Genomic DNA, 21,529 nt, shown 5'->3' on the forward strand with positions numbered 1-21,529 from the left:
CACAGACAAGTAACAACATTGTTACTCTATGATTAACATCACAGATCTGACAGACAAGTTGGATAACTCTATGGTCCGATTTTTCGCTCTCGCTCAGTCGTTCAAGTGGGATAGCATAGCGATATGTAGGTATTTGCTTCAAATAGGTATTTAGGAGTATGAGGTAGGAGATAATACGTCCATGGGTAGGAGTGCTCGATCATTTTCGGGCCTGCCCGCGAATTTCAAATTTAATTTGGTTTTTCACAATTTGTAAACTAATACTATAACGTAGGCTTATGGTATTTTAATTGTGACAATGGCAGTATCATCCTCACAGATTTATATAAAAATCTTTACTTGAAAGGGTCCAGTTTAAGAAACTACCTCTAGTATCGACTATTCTCACAAATTAGTCGATACTAGAGCTAATTTATTCAGTCCAGTTTAAGAAATTAGCTCTAGTATCGGCTAATTCTCACAAATCGCAATTAAAATGCCATAAGCCTACGTTGTCTTATTAGTTTACAAATTGCGAAAAACCAAATTAAATTTGAATATCGCGGGCAGACCCGTCGCATCCACCTTAACGTCCGTTAAAAAAGCGTTCAAATAGAACAAATTTATTCCCAAGTATCTGTTCACACGTCAACGCTTTTTTAACGCGCACTTTGTATTATCAGCGCTATGCCAGGTTTTGTCGCAACACTTTTTTAACGCTCGCTCGTGCGAATTAGGGCTTAGAATTGGCACAAAAAATAAGCGTCATTTTGCATGCCACGCTCTTCCAGCGTACTTGCATAATATACATAATATGCATTTCAGTGATAAACTAGGATTGGTAGCTAGGGGCGCCAGCCAGGTAACCTCCCAGTGTGCCTGGATGCTGCTGGTCCCTTTTGGATGCGCCCGAAGGGAAGAGCAGTGTTCGGGCCGGTGCGCCCCGGTAACATGGCTAATAATTTCTCTTCGGAGATATTGTTGGCTATGTCTAATGACCTGGCAGGGGGGAGGTTTCTCCGCGTGTCCCTCTGACTAGCAGAGGGCACAGTGGACGAAGCGGCGGATGGGACGCGGGCGACGTGCGCGTCTCAAGGTCGGGGGACGCACGTCGTTGGTGCGTCCCGGAGGTGCGGCTCGGTCCCCGGTGGAGGGTCTGCCTCGGCAGACGTCGCTGGCTGGGTCGCGGTTGTTTGCTTCGGCCGTTCCCGTGACCCAGTCGCCAGGCGACGCGCAGTAGCGCCGCTGGGGTTTAGTGGGTATTCCGGTCGCCTCTCGGCCGGCGAGTCCCACATACCCTCCCTCAGCTGGCTGGCTGCCACACGGCTGGCTGGCTAGCTTCCGGGAGGGATGCGTAAATGCATTCCCCAGCGTCAAAAAAAAAAAAAAAAAGGATTGGTAGCTAGGTAACCAATTTGTTAAAGTGACAAATGGTTTTGAATATGTTTTGAATAAAATCAAATTGCATTGATAGAATTTTACAGTTAATATTAAAAAGGTCAACTTTCTATTTGTATTCTTTTTGACCATTTTGAATTAATTTATCATGTCTATCGTAAAGATAGTTCACCACGACGAAGTGATCTACACAATATTGGACAAACCTCCCCCAGAACCACCAAAGACCCCAAGGTTTATAAAATATGTTCATATGATTTTACTTAAGTACTTATTTTAAAAAGTTACCCAGTAGAAAGTATAAAATCGAAGGTAGGTAGGTATAATATACTATACAGTATACGTACTACCTGATACGTACTCATTTTTAGGTACGAATCGGAATTGGAAAAACAACTTAAAGAAATGAAGATACCGCAGTTACGGCAGACTTTCGGTTATGCAGAAACCCCAGTGAAACCACCGGACCAGTTTTTAAAGAAAGGCGAAGGTATTGGCCAACCAATTAAAAAGTCTGAGCACAAATGCGTTGTATCCGGCAATCTGCCTCCAGTACCGAAACGCCTTCCTCCTGGAAAAAAATCTGAAAAACCTAAAGTTAACTTCAGAGTCGTTAATATCAAAAAGGCAATAAAGACAAAGCCAAAACCTATAAATCCAAGGTTAGCACACAAATACCATACCTACTTAAGTTCTTATTTTATATGAAATAGTATGGTTTATATATTGATAATAATTTTTAGGTTGGTAGATACTCGAGATGGGCATATAAAAAGAATAAAAGGTTCAGGGGAAGTTCCAGAATTTTGTTTAAGAAAGGACTTTGGACAAATGCCTGCATATCTAATTAAAAGAAACAGACGAATACAAAAGGAGCTGGATAAAATTAGACACGCGGAAGAGAACAAGGAGAGCTTGTGCAAGCTTATTAGTGAACAAGAAAGGCAGGCACTTCTTAAAGTAAGTTTGAAGTATACATTTTTTTTTTGATAAAACTTACTGTTTTCGAGAAAAATCCAAAAAACCTCTTGACCTTTGACCCCGAATAACTTTTATAGCACACATAGGATCGATGGGGATTTTAACACTTTATTTGTAATGGTAAACCCCAGCTCTCCACCAATATTTGGTTCTGTGGGAATTATTGTTATTTGAAATGTCTATATTGACCGGGCTATTTATTAATATTATGGATACCTAAAATACCTTTATCAATTTTAAGCTGATAAATACCTCTACAGCATCAGGATTGAGTAGTTGGAATCCAAATTATGGAACAATGTCGCAAAGTTCCTCTATCGATTAAAAAAAAATATACGTAAATCGCTTCAGAAATCTCGGCGATATCAGTACATAGGTAGAAAAACACAACACAAAAGTAGCCTATGTTAGTTACTCCATGGTTAATCTACTACTTGTCTGTGAAAGTCTTGTCAAAATAGGTTCAGCCATTCCGAATATTAGCTAGTTCAAACAGACAGATACTTCAATTTTATTTATTAGTATAGATATAGATAGATATACGAGTAAGTAGATAGGCGCACGTTTGACTACGATCTCAACTTATGGGAAATGATGATTTGGCCTTTAAGATAGGGCGCGTTTGCCTAGAAGGTGCCTAGTCACTCGTTTGAAAGATACCTGGATTAGGTATAATTGTACTTTATAAATCGATGGTTTCACCGTGCAATTTTTTTTTTAATTTATTGAATTGTTTTAGGACTTAAAATACAATTGGCAGCTGTTGCAGAAAGCCTTCCTACAGCTTCCAATATTAACAGACACTATCCCGAAGATACATCGAAAGACGAAGATGGAACAGGAGTTAAAACTACTGGAAAAAGACATAGCCTTAGTAGAATCTAATCCTTATATTTATATCTACGAATCTTAATTGGTTGTAAAACGTGTGCCTAGTTTTTCATCATCTCAATTAGGTGAGTTTACAGAAATACTGAATCTTAAAGTTGCCTTCAAACTACTATATATTATATTTCCGTAGTTTGAAGGCAACTTAAAGGTTTAAACCCCATGGTGTTCGACCAAAAGTGCAAAATGTTTTAAATGGCAAAACAACGCGCACGAACAAGGCTTTCTTTAACAATATTAACAGTACGATATACCTACCTACCTAAATTAAATGGAGCTTTGTGGTGGAAATATACTTAGTTGCGAATTAGGTACGAAGTTTGAACTTGTCTTTTATATTTATGATTTCAAATCAATTGTGTTTTTTTGGTATTAAATAAAATATTTGCCTACATTAAAAAGTTTCTTTTTCATTTTAATTCTGCCTAGCTACATATAAACACACTTAACATTAGATTAAATCGCTGATGGTAGCTTAGAATTTAATTAATACGGATTATCATTCATCATCAGCTATTTTCTTAATACTGTGGCATCTTATGTTTGTTTCTATTTATCTATTTTTCTTCGACCCATTTTTTTGTGTTGTTTGTGTTGAGATACTCTGTGTACAAGGTCTGGCTTATTTTAGACGAACGCTAACCTCAGTTAATGGTCCTTTAGCATTTCTCAAAATCTGAAAGGTCGACTCTGACATGATTTTGACTAATTGTGTATCTCTCTGCCTTCACACTTGGCTCAGTGCAATTTTTCTCAGTTTGAGCTCTAAACTCAGCATAATATAAATGATGCTTCACAACCAAAGAGTATATAAACACTTTGTTCACAACTAGGAGCCAGGGGGAAGGTACAGAACGAACGAGGAGGTCTTTATATCAATAAAACATTCTAGTATAAATCTTCAACATTTATTTTAGAAATAATTTAAAACGGAATGCTAAAGTACTTAATCCTAATTGACTAGATCGCGGACTATAATTCTATATAAATGTAATAATTATATTGTACACACTTTAGCGTTCTCGAAGTCATTTTGAAAGATATGTGAACAGTACAATTTACAGAAAGTTTACACACCAAAACCACCGCTGTACTGACGGTCTGCTATTGGCATATAGGTACATTGTAAGGCTCAAGGAGTAACGCAATATATGCCTGAGCAAACGATGCACTGACGGTGGTTTTGGTATGTAAAAGGCTTTACAACAGATTTATGTATCGTCTTTTTCGTCTATTTTTAAAAATCATAAGCACGCACAATTTAAGAAAGGGTCCGTGCAAACACATTTGATCGTAACTTAACGCTTACGTTTCTGCTCCCTAGCTGTGTAGGTATGATCAACCCCCGATTAAGTCAGGAATAAATTAAGATTGGAACAGATATTTGTCGTAAGCTGAAATTCAATGTGTTTGTGCGAGTCAAAGACTACTTACTATTTAGCATTTACTATCAAAAAATTTGGCAACAATATTTTTCTGAGTATTTACTTAACATATACAGTCCAGGAAATTTTTTCAAAAAGATTCAGATTCGGAAATAGTCCTGGAAATGAGCGCCAAAATGGCAGTTTTCGTGAGTTTAATCATTGGGTACCTATCCTCTTCGCTAATTCCTTATTAATGGCAACAGAATTTATGATGAGTTATGATAATAAAATCTTTTTGTGCGGAATTTCCTAAGCTACAGTTTGATAGTGGGTTTTCTGTAACCAGTACCACATTACATATTCACGAAAAACCATTTGGGAATAAAAACTGAAAAAAATCAGCCGCACTAGGATCGATGATCTTTTGATGTTTTGTGTAGACGAAATGTCTAACAAAAACATGCTTCCAAAATCCAGTTTTCGGGGACTCTTTCTGAAGCAGAATACATACTTAATTTCCCTAGGTTTTTTATTGCATTTTCCCGGAATACACCAAGCTATGTACATACCTACTACCTACCAAAAATATTATGCACTGTCGCACAGGTAACATTATGGTGATAAGTAACGGCCAGATTTTGTTGATGCAAAGAGAGTTCAATATTTACCTACTTATGAGAGTAGCAATATCTGCCCACGTCGTTTTATATGCAGAGGAGAGTCAGCGATATACATGGGATATGTGTTTTACGAAATCGTACCTTCGTACTATGTTCTTAAGGGTGTGTAAAATCTGCCATGCACTTGGCCAGCCTGCGGTGGGCTATAACCCAACTCCTCTCTGAAAGGAGACCTGTGCTTAGGAGACAATGGTCCGTTGATATGTCGAAATGACAAACAGTAGCCTCCATGGAAAAAAAATTGAAAAGTATAGTACGGAACACTTCGTCTGCTAGTTCGACTCACACTTGAACGATTTTATTAGTTTCCTTAGGTTTTCTATCTTGTTATCCAATTCAGGTCAGTTATGACATGCTATTTGATAAAACTACCTAATTTGTATGACATACCTAGCTGGGCTGTAGCTAGAGTCGAATTTGAGGTAGGGCAGCATTGGTTATAGGTAGGGCGGAAGTAAAAAATTTATAATTGGTCTGCCCTCGAACTCCTAAATCCTAAATCGGGGAGGGGGTGTAAATCATAATAGTTTTTGATTTATCGTGTGTATGTTATAAAAGTTTTTAAAGCACCTCACTGTACTTTTCTCATGTTTTTTTCACGGAAAACAAAGAGTTTCTAGGGGAGTTTTAAAAACGTAAAATGCGGACGAAGTTCCGGATATTAACTAATACAATAAAAGCGCGAGCGAATCGAGCGCGAAATATATATTTCCAAAAAAAAATATTTACAATTAGCGAAGGTGCTATTCAGGGCCCATCTTCTTAGGCATTTAATACTATTCCGAGAAAGCTTGCATCCTATAGATATTTGATCCTGAAAAAATCGAAGTTCCCACGGGGTTTTGAAAACTCTAATCAATGCGAACGAAGTTCCGGTGATCAACTAATACAGACATGTATTTACAAAAAAACTTAGTAAATTCGAGAACTAGCTCATTATGTATTTTAAAAACAATTTCTTTGTCTGGGATTTGAACTTCCAGATTTGGATGTAGAGATCCACGTCTGACTGAGAGTGAGGTAATAATTAACTGTTCGTTTTCGTGTTTCGTGACCCATTGACAGCCTTTGAGGCCTATTGATTGTAGGTAGTTAAAGTTGAAAACTTATATTCGCACACTGCAGCCTATACATCCTATGGTCGCCACGAATTCAAAAAGTTTATATGTATCGTATCTTAGAACGCCTCTCGTTGCCTGTACAAAATGTATTTTCCATTTTGCAATCTATGATATGGGGACTTCCCTCTGCATCACAGATATATTATAATTAAATAGACCCATCGCTTCATGTGATGGCGCTTCAAATGCCATCTGTACACAGAACAAAGAATTATTACAATATGAAATGAATGTCACAAACTGTGGTGTTCGGAAAAGTTTAGATAGGTCTACCTATCGCTACAATTTTTTTTATCTATCTTAGTTTTTGGTATTTTTAAGGTAGGGCCTTGTGATTTCAAGGTAAGGCATTGCCCCACAATGCCCCCCCCTAGCTACGGCCATGTACCTAGTAGGTACCTACCTATCGCCAAGATACAGGTTAGCTAGACAGTGTGGAGACTACAAGCAAACGACGTAGACGTATAACTTTTTGAAAATAAAGATATTTTATTTATTATTTATTTATTCATTGTTCCTATTTTCACAATCATCAGGTATGTATGAGGTCATCTTGTATGTATATATGTAGGTATATATTAAACTTCACTGTAACATAATGTCAAAAATGTATTTGTTATTAATACCTAATATTTTCTTATTTTTTATTGTTTTCAATATTCAAGTCTGTAAGGAAAACAATTTGTACAATGATAGATGCCTACTAATAAATAAGCTTAAGTTAAAATTTTATTTATATATTACTGGACGATTTAACTACCTCTCGTAGGTAACTATAAGGCTTGCGACGCGATGGCATCAAAAACCTTTTTAAAAACGATTTCTTCGGCGAGGTTAAAAGTGAATAATAAAGAACATTTTTACTAATTTTGTGAGTGTCTTTACATTACTTAATATTCGGGCTAAAGTTAAAAGTGGCACGAAACAACCAACTCTCCTCATATATTTATATTGAGCAAAGATTACAATACTTCATAATATGATGAATGTAAATATGTCCAGCGGATCTTATTTTCGCATGATACCCAAAGTTATAATAATAAATCTATCAGCTAGTTTCTAAATTAATATACTATAATATACTGCATTTCTATTCGATCTTTCGTCTCGTTATTGTAACTTCTTGATACTTATACAGTAGAATTTATCTTACTGACATAATGAGAAACATCAGACAGTTGGTTATTAAACTTTGTTTGATTTTTAGTAATAACTAAAACGAAAAATGGAACGATATGCAGTCATGTATCATAGCCCTCTTAATAGGCGAGGAGCCACCAATCCTGAAAGCTCCGTGATCACGGATTCTAATATTTTTAATAAAAAATAAAACTTCACGTTTAGACGAACAAGATTTGCTTGGTCGGCGTGGATTTGATTTGCCGGAAATATTTTAATTAAATTTTTTATTATTAAATTTTCCATAATTTTTTCCGTCATCACGGATTTTGATGAAACTTATATAGAATTTTGTGAAATATTATATTTAACAAAAAAATATCCGGCCGACCAATGATTTTTAGCCGGAAAGGTCACGCATACCTATTTCAATGGTGTGATAAGGGGTAAAATTTATCCATTATCACGGAAACCTTTTTTTTTTTTTTTAATTCATGCGTTTGAATGTAAAATTTATAATTATCTTGGTATGCGTGCTCACAAACTGCCGAAAGTATCGCGCATACCAAATTTTATTGTGTGAGTGAGGATCATACTGTTATAGATTTTACTTACTTGATGACATTTCTTTTAGAGTCTTTCTTCTACCTCGGTCTCTTCCTTAAGTTTTTAACTATTTATTATACAAATTAATATGGAAAAGAGGAAATTCAGGAAAATTTTTATTTGGGTTGATTATACAATAAATAAAGGTTGATACAAAAAATATGTTCAATTCAAGTTTATTAATCAATAATCATCTACATCATTATCATATTAAAATATCAAAAGATGTACAAATATTAGACGGTTTGACAATTTTAAAATAATTATAAATCCAAAAAAAAAGTTTTTTTTTGTAAATATTCAACAGTGTTGTTAAATTAATAAATATATTTAGAATGCTGATGCGTAGTAAGCTATACAAAATAACGACACTTTTGACAGCTAGAAAAACAGCAGACTGAAATGTCGAAATGATCTGAACCCCCAAAATGCTGTAGGGCAACGTAGGTATGCTGTGACCTTTTCGGAGTAAGAGAGAAAGACCTATGAAATTTTAACATAAATTCGATGTTACTCTTATCTCACTTACTCTTGGAGCAGTCTTATGGACTTGAAAAGAAACCGGAGTAAGAGAGTTAACACTATGCAGCCCTGTCGTAAAACAACCTCACTTTACGGTATTGTGTATCTTTGAGGCAGGTAAATGTTAAATTCGTAGAGAATAGAAAGGGACGAACTCATGCAAGGTTTCAACTTAAACCAAAAATCTGCCTTACTTACTCTTTACAGAAATATAGAAACCGTTAAAAAGCGGAGAGTTAAAATTTGGTATGCGCGATACTTTCGGCAGTTTGTGAGCACGCATACCAAGATAATTATAAATTTTACATTCAAACGCACGAATTAAAAAAAAAAAAAAGGTTTCCGTGATAATGGATAAATTTTACCCCTTATCACACCATTGAAATAGGTATGCGTGACCTTTCCGGCTAAAAATCATTGGTCGGCCGGATATTTTTTTGTTAAATATAATATTTCACAAAATTCTATATAAGTTTGATCAAAATCCGTGATGACGGAAAAAAAATATAGAAAATTTAATAATAAAAAATTTAATTAAAATATTTCCGGCAAATCAAATCCACGCCGACCAAGCAAATCTTGTTCGTCTAAACGTGAACTTTTATTTTTTATTAAAAATATTAGAATCCGTGTCACGGAGCTTTCAGGATTGGTGGCTCCCGGACTATAAATACTACGGTCGGTATTACAAAATATTTCTTGAAGTACCTACCTATAATATTTAACTATAATATTTATAATATAAAAAAATAAATACATTTTTAATAAGATTAAGTATAAGTGAATATTTGATACATTCGATGCGTATTGGAGGGAATTTTAAGAGACCCAAAATACCATTTCCTTTTTCATATTTAGGTATTTTTACAATTTTATAATAACCAGAATCTTTACATCGTACAGTTTGCAGACAAATATAAAACTACTCAGACTAATTAACCGGATAAAATCAGGCCTGGTGCTAACTGCCTCATTCTCTGATTAAACTACCAATTGAGATCAAAATATTACTATACCTACTTAAATATAAATATGTTAAACAAAATGTATACGTAGTTTTATTACGAGTTTATTCAGTATATTATTTTGTATGTATGGAAGTACCTATTAAGCATTTTAGGAAGATTGAACTTGATTGAAGATAACCAAAATTCCTAAATATTAATTATTACCTTACAAACATTTAAAATTACTATCCTATTACCATGGACCTATAAAGAATAACTATTACAAAATTATTCCATTCTACTTTTTAGTTCCGGAAGCAATATAATGGAGTTCCTTGGTACACTTCACTTTATACGTACATTTAGATATATAAAATAATTAATAATAACGTGCACATGACCCAAAATAAATTCTCTAAAAAATCTAATACGTTCTTGAAAAACAGTTCTTTTAATATTAAGTATAACTAGCCTCATAAAATAGTAGGTAAGATAATATCTTCACACAATACGTAACAGTTGAAATAAAACTGAAAATTGATTATCAATTGGACCAATGTCCTAAAAGAAATGTATTATATAAAACAAACAGGACTTAAGACGAACTACTTTTTAACAAAACAGATCATTAAAATCACAGTCAATAAATTAAATATTCATTAAATATTATATAGATCTACAAAACTTGGCACAAAGATGTAATAACCGGCCTTTTTTTGGTAACGGTCTCTAAAGCAAAAATACAACAATAATATTATATGGAATACGAGTTTGACGTGGTTACCATATTATTATGCCATCATTATCATTTTTTGGATTTGGACAATTTGCTAAAGTAAAAATATATTGCTCACAGGAAACGGTACGAAATGCCTTAATAGGCTTTGTAGAGTCTAGATTCCTAGAGTTCTATTGCAAAGGCATAAATGCCCTTCCCTAGGGATATCAGGAACGAATAGACACTGCGGATTACTTCGATTAAATAATGTTTTTTTTTTCGTAGAAATAATATGTTCGAATTTTTCAATACAAAACGGTAATTTCAAACGCTACCTCCTATTATGAATACCTAATGAATACTGATCATGATAAAAACTTTACTCCTACTTAGTTATATTAGTATATGGTCTACAAAAAATTCTAAAGTTGTAAACTGCAAGAGCTTTTTATTTGATATGTTATTTATAAATCAAACCTGCATCATAAAAAAATATATCTTCACTATTGCACTCGAAAATCGCAGAGTTTTTTCGGAATAAAGATGATTTAAACGACTCTGTAAGAAGTTTTCTTAGTTAATGTAAGTTGATAATTTTTTTATAAAATTAATAGATTATATAGAAGGTACTACGTATTTCTATTTTTTTTTACAACATAATGTTTTTAAATTATTTTATTTATTAGGTATTAATATTTAAAATCTAATTTTTGGTATTTTATTGCTGTAGTTCATATTATTATACTACATACTTAAATCTTTTTGGTTTAAACTAAGTACTTGATTAATGCTTTTCAATATTTTTGTTGATAAAATACCGTCAGTCTTTATGTGAATTATTGTTACGAGTGGCCTATGAAAATGGCTCTACAATAATTTTGTATCAGGGATGTACCTACTTACTTACATTTTAGCAGATTTCTTGTTAAGCTTCTGATAGATAGATCCTTTCGCTAATCCTCCAGGCCCTTTGGCTAAACCAGAAGGACCGCGGGCCAAGGAGAACGTTTTACTTCTCAGTTCAGGTCCATCGGGTTTAACCGATGGACCGCAATGAAGGTCAGGATTTGGACCATTCCATGTCATGTAGTCTTCCCTGGAAACAAATTATATTTCAGTGACTGGGTGTATTTACTTAACCTCTATTCTGTTTTGTGAGACTGTTAGTTCAATTGATCAATCTGGAATCAACTCTTAAGCTAGTGGTTAAGAGTTAAGACGTCGGCTTCCTATCAAGAAGGGGAGGGGAAGGGATTGATCCTGCGCACGCATCTCTAACTATTCAAAGTTTTATGAGTCTTATGCGGAGCGGAGTTATGTGTCTTATAACCGCACTTAGCCAGCGTGGTGGACTATGGCAAAACCCTTCTCATTCAGAGAGGAGACCTGTGCTCGGTAGTGAGCTGGCGATGGGTTGATTATGGTGTAGAATCGACATACTTTCAAGAAAGTTTTAGTATGTAAAACTTAGTTATCATAATTTTTTTACAAATAGAAATACTCACAAAAGTAAGTCATCCTTAGGTCCCTGTCGAAGGAATGGATTCGCTCCGACATTTGCGCCGGAATATTGAGATTTGTGTTTAGATTCGGCATTGTTGGTCGTTTTCAGAATGGGTCTGTGACATAATAACACACATAAGTCAATATAATATTGTTTTGCAAGCAGTGTTGAAACGCAAGCAGCAGGTAACTTTGGCGACGTTAACAAATATGTAATTAAAATATTCTGTGATGCTGTAGAAATATGTTATTCTTCAAACAGATTGATATTGGTGGAAATCTAAATAGGTATGTAAGTAGGTAGTTATACACTTCCCGTGATTAATTTTTACGATACGATTTTAAACGAGTAGACATAAAATGACAAACATTTTCCAAACATTAAAAAATTGAACACCATAATTATACACTGCAGACCAAGAAGCAGTAAAATACAATTAAAAAGCTTTATGGAAAATCATTCTTAAAATCATAACATCAACTATTATTCAAGTAGTAAGTGAATGTATATTACAATAGGTAGGTATTAAAAACTTAAGTACAACCATAGCATAAGAGCAACGGCTGAGTTTCTTGCCGGCTCTACTCACTAGAATCTTCATTTTAATCCGGTGGTAGAGACACACAGACGTAGCTGAGACACTGTCTGTAGTCCTACACGAAATAAATACAATTTGATCGTGATTTTAACCTACACTAGTTTTACTAGTGTATGGAATCTTTAAGACGCAAAACTTGTTAAATTCTAAATTAAACATTTGTGTCATGGGCCTATACTCCTGAATTACTTAGTTCTACAAGTACTTAATGTATTTGTTTTGTGAAAGAAGGATAATATATTCTATACATGCTGAAACCTAAAAAAAACATGTGTTTCATACTAAGATAGTAAAATTATTCAAATATTGCTAATAAAATTAATGATTTGTTATGAATGTAATGACTGTTGACTTTCTAATGTACGCTATTTAAATTAAAATATAACAACGTAAAATAAGGAAATACAAATCTATATTTCTTTATACTATTTAATCGTTGAGAAAATCTATGCACCCATGACAAAAATAATGAATAGGTACTTACTAAGTTACGTAGGTATTCGTAATTCTATTTTGTAATAATTATCATCAATGAGAATCAAGGGATACTGATTGATTTCAAACCACTCCAGAAAAAACATGCAAATGAACAATTGTAACAGTATCACACAAACACCAAAACTTTCAAAACGAGCAATTACCTAAATAAAATATAAACTTCCTCAGTACTAGGTCTACATTGAAAACATAAATGAAACATAGAGATGCAAAGAAAATTTCAGATTCAAGACTTCCCAATGTAAAAAAAGTAGGTAGGTAACATTATCAGATTGAAATATTTATTACGTTTTATATAAATGTTCACGATAAATCACAAAAAAGATATACTTATTGTCTAAATCTGATCGCACATCTAAACGTATTCGCCGTCCGTGCTACATTTTTACTTCAGTGCTATGTACTCGTACCTATTCAAAATGCTAACGACCAACTATATAGGGTGAAATGCAACAAGCAAGGCGATTGCTTGATGTGCGATTAGCTTTATTCGACAGGTTTTCAAAATAAATTACGTAAACTGTACCTACCGACAGGAAAATTTTAGAAAAACCAACAAGCATTACAAGACGCACCTACCAAGATCCAGTTCTAGTTAGGTTAAAAGAGCTAACCCGCACAGCGACATATTACCGTGTTCATGTAAATACTACAGCTAATTAGTTATTATTATTAGGTATTTAATATAATATTGTACTATACACATTACAATATGTTATTGTTTTGTAATTACGTGATTTAAACTAGCAATTGGAATGCGTAGTTTGATGCAAAATAAAGATTTTAGCGTATGCCAGTGTAAAGGATTTAAGAAAGTCAATAAAAATTGAACGCGATACACTGCGATTTCACGCTAGCTGACATATCGGACATTGTAACCATACTTTCGAAGGCATTCTATTCAGGCCTTCGTCTAGGACCTAGGTCTAGGTTTTAAGTCCGATGGCTGACCACAATCTATGGTTCCTATTTGCCTTTCGAACATTGCTTTCAAAACCTACTAGTTATGCTCCGCAGTAAATTAATTAAATACTTCCTATTTTCAATCACATATAAAAGTGTGGGCTTGTGAAAGTATCGTGAGACACAATCGAATGTGGTGATATTGCGCAAAACGGGTCAAACCTTACATGCACGAACGTACTTTAAATGCTCGGTCCACGTCTTGAGGCGGCGTGCCACTGGCGCGGCGGGCGGACTCCGCTCGTGCTCCACCGGGCTGATGCTAACCGTACGGAATGTTATGAGTATGACTGATGTTGGAGAGGCGAGATTGGTTATGTAAAAAGCGTTTGCAACAGGGCATATTTTTTAAAGTTGTCACTATACAGTCTTATCCTGAACAGCTAGTACGGAAGTTCTCACATATAGCATTCTTGCTGCAACTGCGCAATTCATCCCAAGGGTCAGCCAATCAGAAGAAAATACGATCCCCATAATATAGATGGTCAAACTTTGATCCTGGGTTTGTAGGTTTGATTACTTATTAACACATCCAATGGAATTTGAACTGTGATACTAGTTACTACCTACTATAAAGCTGATAGCACACTAGAGTCAAGCCGCAAGCAACGCATTTTTCATTTTTCAGTAAATGCGTGCTGACGCTGATGCAATTCGTGCTGATCGAATTGCGTGCTGATGCGCGGTGCAATTCGGCTCAGGTGTAATGTGTTGTCAGAAAAATTAATTATTTTATTAAATTCAAGTAGACGAATTTTCAAAAATTCACCTCCCTCGGAATTCTTATTATCATGACACGTTTCGAAATCAAAATCAGATTTCCATGACTCCTTACAAAATCAAAATCTAAACTAAATTATAAATTGCATTCTAAACAATAATTTCAACTTCATATTATATTTTTTAAACTGAATTATATTTTTTAAACAAAGATTATTTATTCGCTAAAGAAATTACCTATTAAATTGTTCACTCTCTCATTTAAAAACGAGCGATCTGGAGACTATCGGAAATGTTATCAGCCCAGACTCTTTTTAGAACAACAAAACCAGTTCAGTTTAGATATCAAATCGTATAATTACATGCCTAAAAGTTGGTACCTATAAAGACTTTAAAAAAACTAACGCCCAAACAACGTAATTTTTCAAAAATTTGTAAGAGCCATAATTAATCTCGCCTTAAATTATAATTGTAGAGAAGGGTAGCATAAACATTTGAGTATTTTACATATCATTTTTATGTTAACATTAAATATACAACACTGGAATATAATTAAACCTTTATGCAACCCTATGCATAATATTATGAGAAGCTAAGAAGCATTGTGTGATTAAAATTGTACGCAAATTGTTAATATAGATAAATAATTACTGAATTAATACTTAATAGATATTTACTTAGTACCTCAATTATTAAAAATTATAGTAGAAAGTCAAGAAATAGGTGTAGATTGATTTTATTATTATATAAAGTAAAAAGTGCAATGTACAATTTTATTTACCGTGACGGTAAAAGCACAAAATAGAGAGGTAGATGATAAGGTATTTTCAGTTTTCACCTAAAGCCTCAGCCAATCAGCCTAAAGCTGCGGTTTCATAGGAGAGGGGTACCGCCATAAAGCGGCTGTAATGTAGCGTCAATCGACGTTTCACGTCACTGACATAGTGTTATTATCTACAAGAACAAGATGGCATGGTTTTCTAAAGAGTGGTGTTTGACACCGAAAGGAAATAAATGTATTCGGTCGACAAATCAGGTTTTTAAAAGAGGACGTGATAAATTTTCAATAATCTGGTTCTGGGCGTTATTGGCCGTGTCTTCACGGCGCTGAATAACTTTATTCAATAGCGGTGCAAAATGAGTTTCAATTCAGAACTGGAATAACGAAGATTTTGTTATGATTCTCGAATTTTATTACGGTCGTCTTTTACTTATACATACACCGTTTCGCCGTTATATTAAAGCCGCAATTTGGCGGCACGGTTTTCATAGGAAACCATAGCTTAGTCAGTTAAATAACAGCTGAGTTAAATAAGCTGAACTTGACGTCGAATGCGTCTCTGTGTGGCTGAGTCTGTCATCACGCGTTATATGTAGAGCCGAACTGTTGTTACCTCTCTATTTGTGGAAAAATGGAAATACTTGTCATGTGAGAATGAAACTAAACTCGAAGTATTATTACCCTTTTTTCAAATCAACCGTGTCAGGTCGCCTCATATCCTTGAGTTCTGTAGTGATAACCACTTTTGGCGTCTCCTCTTCTTGTTCGACAGCCGTCAGTATTTGTTCAGCCCGCTCTTCGTTAAAATCTACACTCTCTAATGCTATGGACACAACCCTTTCCGCCACTCTGCTGTATTTGTTTTGAAGTTTCCGCTTCACTGTAGGCAAAGGACATTGCCAGAATTTCATAGGAAAAAAATACCAGTATTTAAATAATTTATACATTTTGCAGTATGATAGCACGTAAAATTTAAGGTCTCAAATATTTGATTTCTCTGAAATACACAACTATTACTTTTGTGTGTTACTTCAAATTACTAAGTATATTAAAAAGTTTATTTAAATTAGCAAGAACTCACATTCATTTTTTTCTTCTGCAGTCTTTACTATAACTACTTTCTTAGGCGGTTGTGGTATTTCTTTGTCTTTCTTCTTCTGTTGAGTCAGTATAGTCTCCTTCTTTGTGAACCCCATAGAAAGAAGCTCTTCGCTAGCCTTTTGCACATTGTTGTCTTTATTAGCTAATACATCCAGAATTAATGTTTCCTCGGCTTTTGGGAATACACTTTTTAAGTACCTGAAAATATAAATTCAGTGTTTGAATCGACGATGTGATACACAGATACACGTCAAACAAACACCCTCTTTTTGGGTCGGGGGTTAAAAAACAGAAAACATAGTTTCGTAAACATTTTTACCTACTTTGTACCATTATAATAATTACTTACTTTAATTTCATTTTTGGTGATTGATGCTTAGTTTGCGCATCAACAATTTTTGTATTAGCATAATAGCTGGAAGCACCAGACGCTGGCCGTAGTAATAATGGTGACCCTATACAAAATAAAAACTTAAGTAAACTTTGTTCCGTAGCTAATTATTAAAAAAGTATAGTAATATAATGTTAGCCTATAAAAGGGACATATGGCTTAGTTGCGATACTTAGCTCTATCAATACGACATTCTTATGGTACTACCTAATTATTAAGTATGATAAAAGGAACTGAACTGCCAAAACTTTAAAAACATCCGCCGGCCGTGCTACGAATTTAAACATTTAAACCAAAGAAATTGCACTTCTTTCAATTGTATACGCAATACATGCATGCAATTTTTTTCTAAAATACATATCCCTCAGAAAAGTGGGAAAGTCATTTGTGGGAATGAGTGTTATATTTTATAATAAAATTCTGCAGTCAATATTAGACTTGCCTTTACAAAATGATAAAAAAGCATGGATTTGGCTCGCTCCAGCAATGCGCGGGGCTGCAATTGCTTGTATAGTATGGAATACAATTGTGAATTGAAAAATTGAAAAGAGCAACCGCCGAGTTTCTTGCTGGTTCTTCTCGGTAGGAACGGTATTCCGAACCAGTGGTAAATTATTTGACGATTCAAAACAATTGTAAAAGTTTATTTGAATAAAATTCTATTCTATTCTATTCTATATATGTTCAATGGGGTACTTACCTTGTGGAGTACCCGTCAAAGGCGTGAAATGATTGGAACTGTGCATAGATCCTGACATCCCCTTGGCAAATTGCAATGCCGAGTAAACGCCGAGAGCACTTTTTTGTAAGCGCGTTGTTGAAGGTGACATCGTTAGAGGCCCCGGAGTCGTGATCGGGTGTTTCTCCACTTGAAGAGCACTGATCACTACTGCTTCACGGTTGTAATATCTGGTACAGAGTGAGAGAGAGTACAAGTTCAAGTGACCTGAATTGATTTATATAATAAAAGGTGGAAGCGTATGTCCAGCTTCTAGGTATACCGCACGCTAGTCTAGAAACTTGAAATAGAGCTTGTAGGTTTTTTACTGTATCGTATACCTAATAAGAGTTCTCATAATCACCTGACTCTACACTCGCGGCGCGAACGGCCGCGATAGCCTGCGACAACTGCGAATGAATGTTGTTCACGCCTTCGCGTTCGCGCTTCGCGCCTTTCCCCGATCAGTGTCGGTTTTTGGTCCGCGACAAAGGGTTTCGTACATAGTCACGAACAAGACTGTGAAGATTTGCGAGTGTGGAGGGACACAGTTCACGCTTGGATCGCGGCATACATTCACAGCGTGAAATAACGGCGCGACTTCACGTGCGAGTGCAGAGCCGGCTATAGGAATAGTTATATGCGACAGGTGACATAGTATTAAATGCTGTACGTCTTGTTTGTTGTTGTTGTTTTGTTATCAATAAATAAACACGCATCACCGTAAATCCATCAGTCGTTGTACAAACATGATAAAAGAAAAACACAGGAGTAAGTTTTCCAAAAAAGAACTCTATTGAAAAATAATAATAATTCCATTCCGTTTCCTTTACTTCGTAATTAAATTAACTATGAATTAGTAATTCACAGGTAGGCTGGGTCATTATATGTTTTCAGAAATTCCCAACTGCCCATTCCCACAAGCGAAGCGATTAGCTAACTTTGTGCATTGCGTAAATTTTCATCAGTGTGTGCATGTCTTAACGTGGAAAAAAATTTGAATTTGAGGCAATAAATTAATACCACTGATAATACGATGTAAATTAATTTTTATTAGCGTGGGCTCAGCTGCTATGCAAAAGTCATAAGTATTGTAACATGTTGCACTTACTTTTTGAGTAAAATTTTTATATGCGTTTCGCTAACAGTTGGAAACATTGCACTTATTTTGGCAACAAGCGCATCAGTGTCCGAATTAAGGGTGAGAGAGTCTTGAAACTTCTCATTGAGGTGTGAAACTCGACCAGGGATCGGGCTGCCTTTTGGAGTGAGGCAGAGTGCTCGACCCAATATTGGGCTTTCACTTGGTGTGGCGAACGCTCTCGGATCCTTGAATATTAAAAAAAGTATTTCGATCAGTAGATACATCGATCACAGTTTTGTTCGACTAATTCCTCAATTCATACTTCTAGGTTTATATTACTGATAATATTTATGAACATTATATTGTGCAGTAAATAAATATATACTTACGATATGAGGCTTGAGTCCTTTAGGATGGAACATTTGTGGACTTTGCTGAGCTTGGAATGCATGTTGTAGACGGACTGGGGAAGGATACGGATGGACGTGGTAGGGCGAGCCGTGCGTTGACTGTGCAGTTCCATGGTACAGACATGGAGAAACAAACCACACTGTGAACTGGTGCTAGTGCTCAGTGGCGGCATAATAATACTGCTCTCAAAATCTTGTTAGTTTAAAAAAATACAAAAACATTAAAATAATTTATATACAATATAAACAATAATATTACATTCATACACTTTAATTGCATTAAAAGGCACGCAATAAGATTTTTTATTAACCCCTGACTCAAAAAGAGGGGTTTTATAAGTTTGACGTGTGTATCTGTGTATCTGTCTGTGGCATCGTAGCTCCTAAACTAATGAACCGATTTTAATTTAGTTTTTTTGTGTGAAAGGTGGCTTGATCGAGAGTGTTCTTAGCTATAATCCAAGAAAATCGGTTCAGCCGTTTGAAAGTTATGAGCTATTTTCTAGTTAGTGTAACCTTCACTTGTCGGGGGTGTTATAAATTTTTAATTTACACTTGTATTATAAGTTATTAAGTTAATATTATATAGATAGGTTGAAAATATTAGGAGCGGATAATAGTTATTTGTTCAACAAGATAGCAAAATTCATTTTTGCTGCGAGTGCCTAGTTTGAACCCCGAGCGGGCGAAGGTACGCTCGTGATTCTAAGTTAGAATCCTGAGTGTAGCGAGGGGTTCAAAGGCACAAGAAACAAAAATTTTGCTATCGTGTGACACATACAACTTTTCACCTCGATAGCGAAAACACAAGATCTAAGAAAATAATTATTTATTGAAACACTAAGATATTTTTATATTCATGTATATTTATTTCATTTTTATATGATAAAACCAGTTTCTGAGTAGGTCTGCACACTTTTAACAAGTTTCCAATCGTTATATAATTCAAAGGCTTTCAAGTATTTTTCACGTGACTTTTCCGGAACAAAGTTTAATTCAGCATTAGACACTGATTCCTTTAATTTCACTTTCAAATTATCACTGATTTTGTTATTTTTAAAACTTTTATAACAATTATCCACAAATAAATTAGATGAGATTAGGTATGTTTTTATTAAGATTTAATAAATAATAATTAAAATAATAAATTTTTCTTTTGTTTTTCCGCCATGTTTTATTCCTTCTTAATCTGCGTTCGGAATTGTGTCACTCATAAAAAAAAATTTAATTAATTAATTTTAATTTTCTTAATTTTCATGTTGTGTTACAGAATTATAAAGTCTAAAACACATTTTAACAAAAAGTAAGTAGTTAAAAAAATTCTCGAAATAAAATGTAATAAAAGGGGGTATGCAATATTATATACAACATTTCCGAACGTTTCTTGTGACGACGAATTGAATAAATGCCAATCCAAAGCATTCTAAAAAAAAAAAAACACAACATAAGAATAACTCATCTACGACCTACCAGGCTGCATGGTCTACGACCTTTGCCTTTCCTGAAGGGATCATCATAAAAAAAATACTTTTTCTCACGCTCGTGAGAAAATGTATTTTTTCTCACTGGTTTCAGTTTCACAAAACCAGTGAGCAAATCTCAATGTTGCTCACTGGTTTTAGGCAGCAAAGACGCCATGTTTGAGCTAGAGAGGTGAAAAAATAATTTCGCAAGAGCCGATTTACATTGATCAAGGACTGTGGCAAGTAGATAATCCATTGCTATATATTACGGCGTGATTGAGGGACAGCGCAACAAACACACTTTCGCATTTTATAATAATATAGGTAGAGTTAATATTCATAATAATAGGATCCATCAATTTTATAAATCATTCCAACCAAAAAAACAAAACCAAACAAAAATGCAGAATAACATGAAATTATTGACCAACCTGAGGATGAATGCATTCCAGTGCAATATGATGCGCCGCACTTTGAATTGATTTGTGTCTTGAACGTATTTCTTCCATTTTTAATACATTAGAACCACTTAATATCGTGCTTGCCTTGGAACTTTGCGAATTAGACGTAGGTATATACAAAAATTAATAGGCGAATGAATAAATGGCTACATTACCATTTTACTACAGTCAAATTACAGTATTTTGATATTTCCCTCCTTTAATTTGTTTGGCAGATTTTCGTACAGCGGAAGCCCGGATGCAAGCAAAATGATACGGCAAAATAGGATGAAAGTGATTTTGAGACGAGCTGTAACGACGCCGTTAATCTCGAATTTTGTCGTATAATATTGCGTAATGTTCGAAAAATCAATACGCCGCCCTGCCTGGGGACGAACCGTGCGTTCGTCGTCGTTGGTGGTCGACTCACAATTTAGACACTTTTCTAAAGTTACCCATTGCCGCTGTATTACATACACTAAACTTTTAGCGTAACCCGGATACTATTTTTCTCAGGCATTGTAGCAGTTTG

General features: G+C 34.8%; 2 protein-coding genes across 5 annotated transcripts; one reads left to right on the forward strand and one right to left on the reverse strand.

Annotated features, from left to right (window-relative positions):
• The first annotated feature begins 1,382 nt into the window (after positions 1-1,382).
• LOC123880195 (enkurin) lies at positions 1,383-3,556 on the forward strand. Of its 2 annotated transcripts, none has more exons than XM_045928182.1 (4): positions 1,383-1,611; positions 1,749-2,039; positions 2,121-2,337; positions 3,098-3,556. In XM_045928182.1, exons 1-4 carry the CDS (start codon positions 1,526-1,528, stop codon positions 3,269-3,271), a joined length of 768 nt encoding a protein of 255 aa, XP_045784138.1. In that variant the 5' UTR covers positions 1,383-1,525; the 3' UTR covers positions 3,272-3,556. The 2 variants fall into 2 exon arrangements, with proteins under 2 accessions (XP_045784138.1, XP_045784139.1); XM_045928183.1 differs by having other exon boundaries at positions 1,383-1,477.
• Positions 3,557-9,334: 5,778 nt separating this feature from the next.
• On the reverse strand, positions 9,335-21,331 carry LOC123880177. 3 transcript variants are annotated; one of them, XM_045928149.1, is made up of 11 exons: positions 20,989-21,331; positions 19,074-19,193; positions 18,712-18,929; positions 17,583-17,791; positions 16,841-16,946; positions 16,472-16,689; positions 16,072-16,270; positions 14,071-14,151; positions 11,832-11,945; positions 11,234-11,422; positions 9,335-10,884 (listed from the first exon to the last, which is right to left on the reverse strand). In XM_045928149.1, the coding sequence occupies exons 1-11, from the start codon at positions 21,064-21,066 to the stop codon at positions 10,875-10,877; spliced, it is 1,542 nt and encodes a 513-aa protein (XP_045784105.1). In that variant the 5' UTR covers positions 21,067-21,331; the 3' UTR covers positions 9,335-10,874. The 3 variants fall into 3 exon arrangements, with proteins under 3 accessions (XP_045784105.1, XP_045784106.1, XP_045784107.1); XM_045928150.1 differs by lacking the exon at positions 14,071-14,151; XM_045928151.1 differs by lacking the exons at positions 9,335-10,884; positions 14,071-14,151 and having other exon boundaries at positions 11,112-11,422.
• Positions 21,332-21,529: the final 198 nt, after the last annotated feature.

The sequence above is a fragment of the Maniola jurtina genome, chromosome Z (assembly GCF_905333055.1).
Source record: "Maniola jurtina chromosome Z, ilManJurt1.1, whole genome shotgun sequence".
In the NCBI taxonomy this organism is placed as follows: Eukaryota; Metazoa; Arthropoda; class Insecta; order Lepidoptera; family Nymphalidae; genus Maniola; species Maniola jurtina.

What these genes read in the sequence shown, in the direction of transcription:
- LOC123880195 (XM_045928182.1), top strand. Translation starts at nt 1,526, where the DNA reads ATGTCTATCGTAAAGATAGTTCACCACGACGAAGTGATCTACACAATA. An exon ending in CCAAAACCTATAAATCCAAG is followed by an intron (nt 2,040 to 2,120) that starts GTTAGCACACAA and finishes AATAATTTTTAG; the next exon opens with GTTGGTAGATACTCGAGATG. An exon ending in AAAGGCAGGCACTTCTTAAA is followed by an intron (nt 2,338 to 3,097) that starts GTAAGTTTGAAG and finishes GAATTGTTTTAG; the next exon opens with GACTTAAAATACAATTGGCA.
- LOC123880177 (XM_045928149.1), bottom strand. Translation starts at nt 21,066, where the DNA reads ATGGAAGAAATACGTTCAAGACACAAATCAATTCAAAGTGCGGCGCAT. An exon ending in AAGGACTCAAGCCTCATATC is followed by an intron (nt 18,930 to 19,073) that starts GTAAGTATATAT and finishes TTAATATTCAAG; the next exon opens with GATCCGAGAGCGTTCGCCAC. An exon ending in CCTAAGGATGACTTACTTTT is followed by an intron (nt 11,423 to 11,831) that starts GTGAGTATTTCT and finishes ATTTGTTTCCAG; the next exon opens with GGAAGACTACATGACATGGA.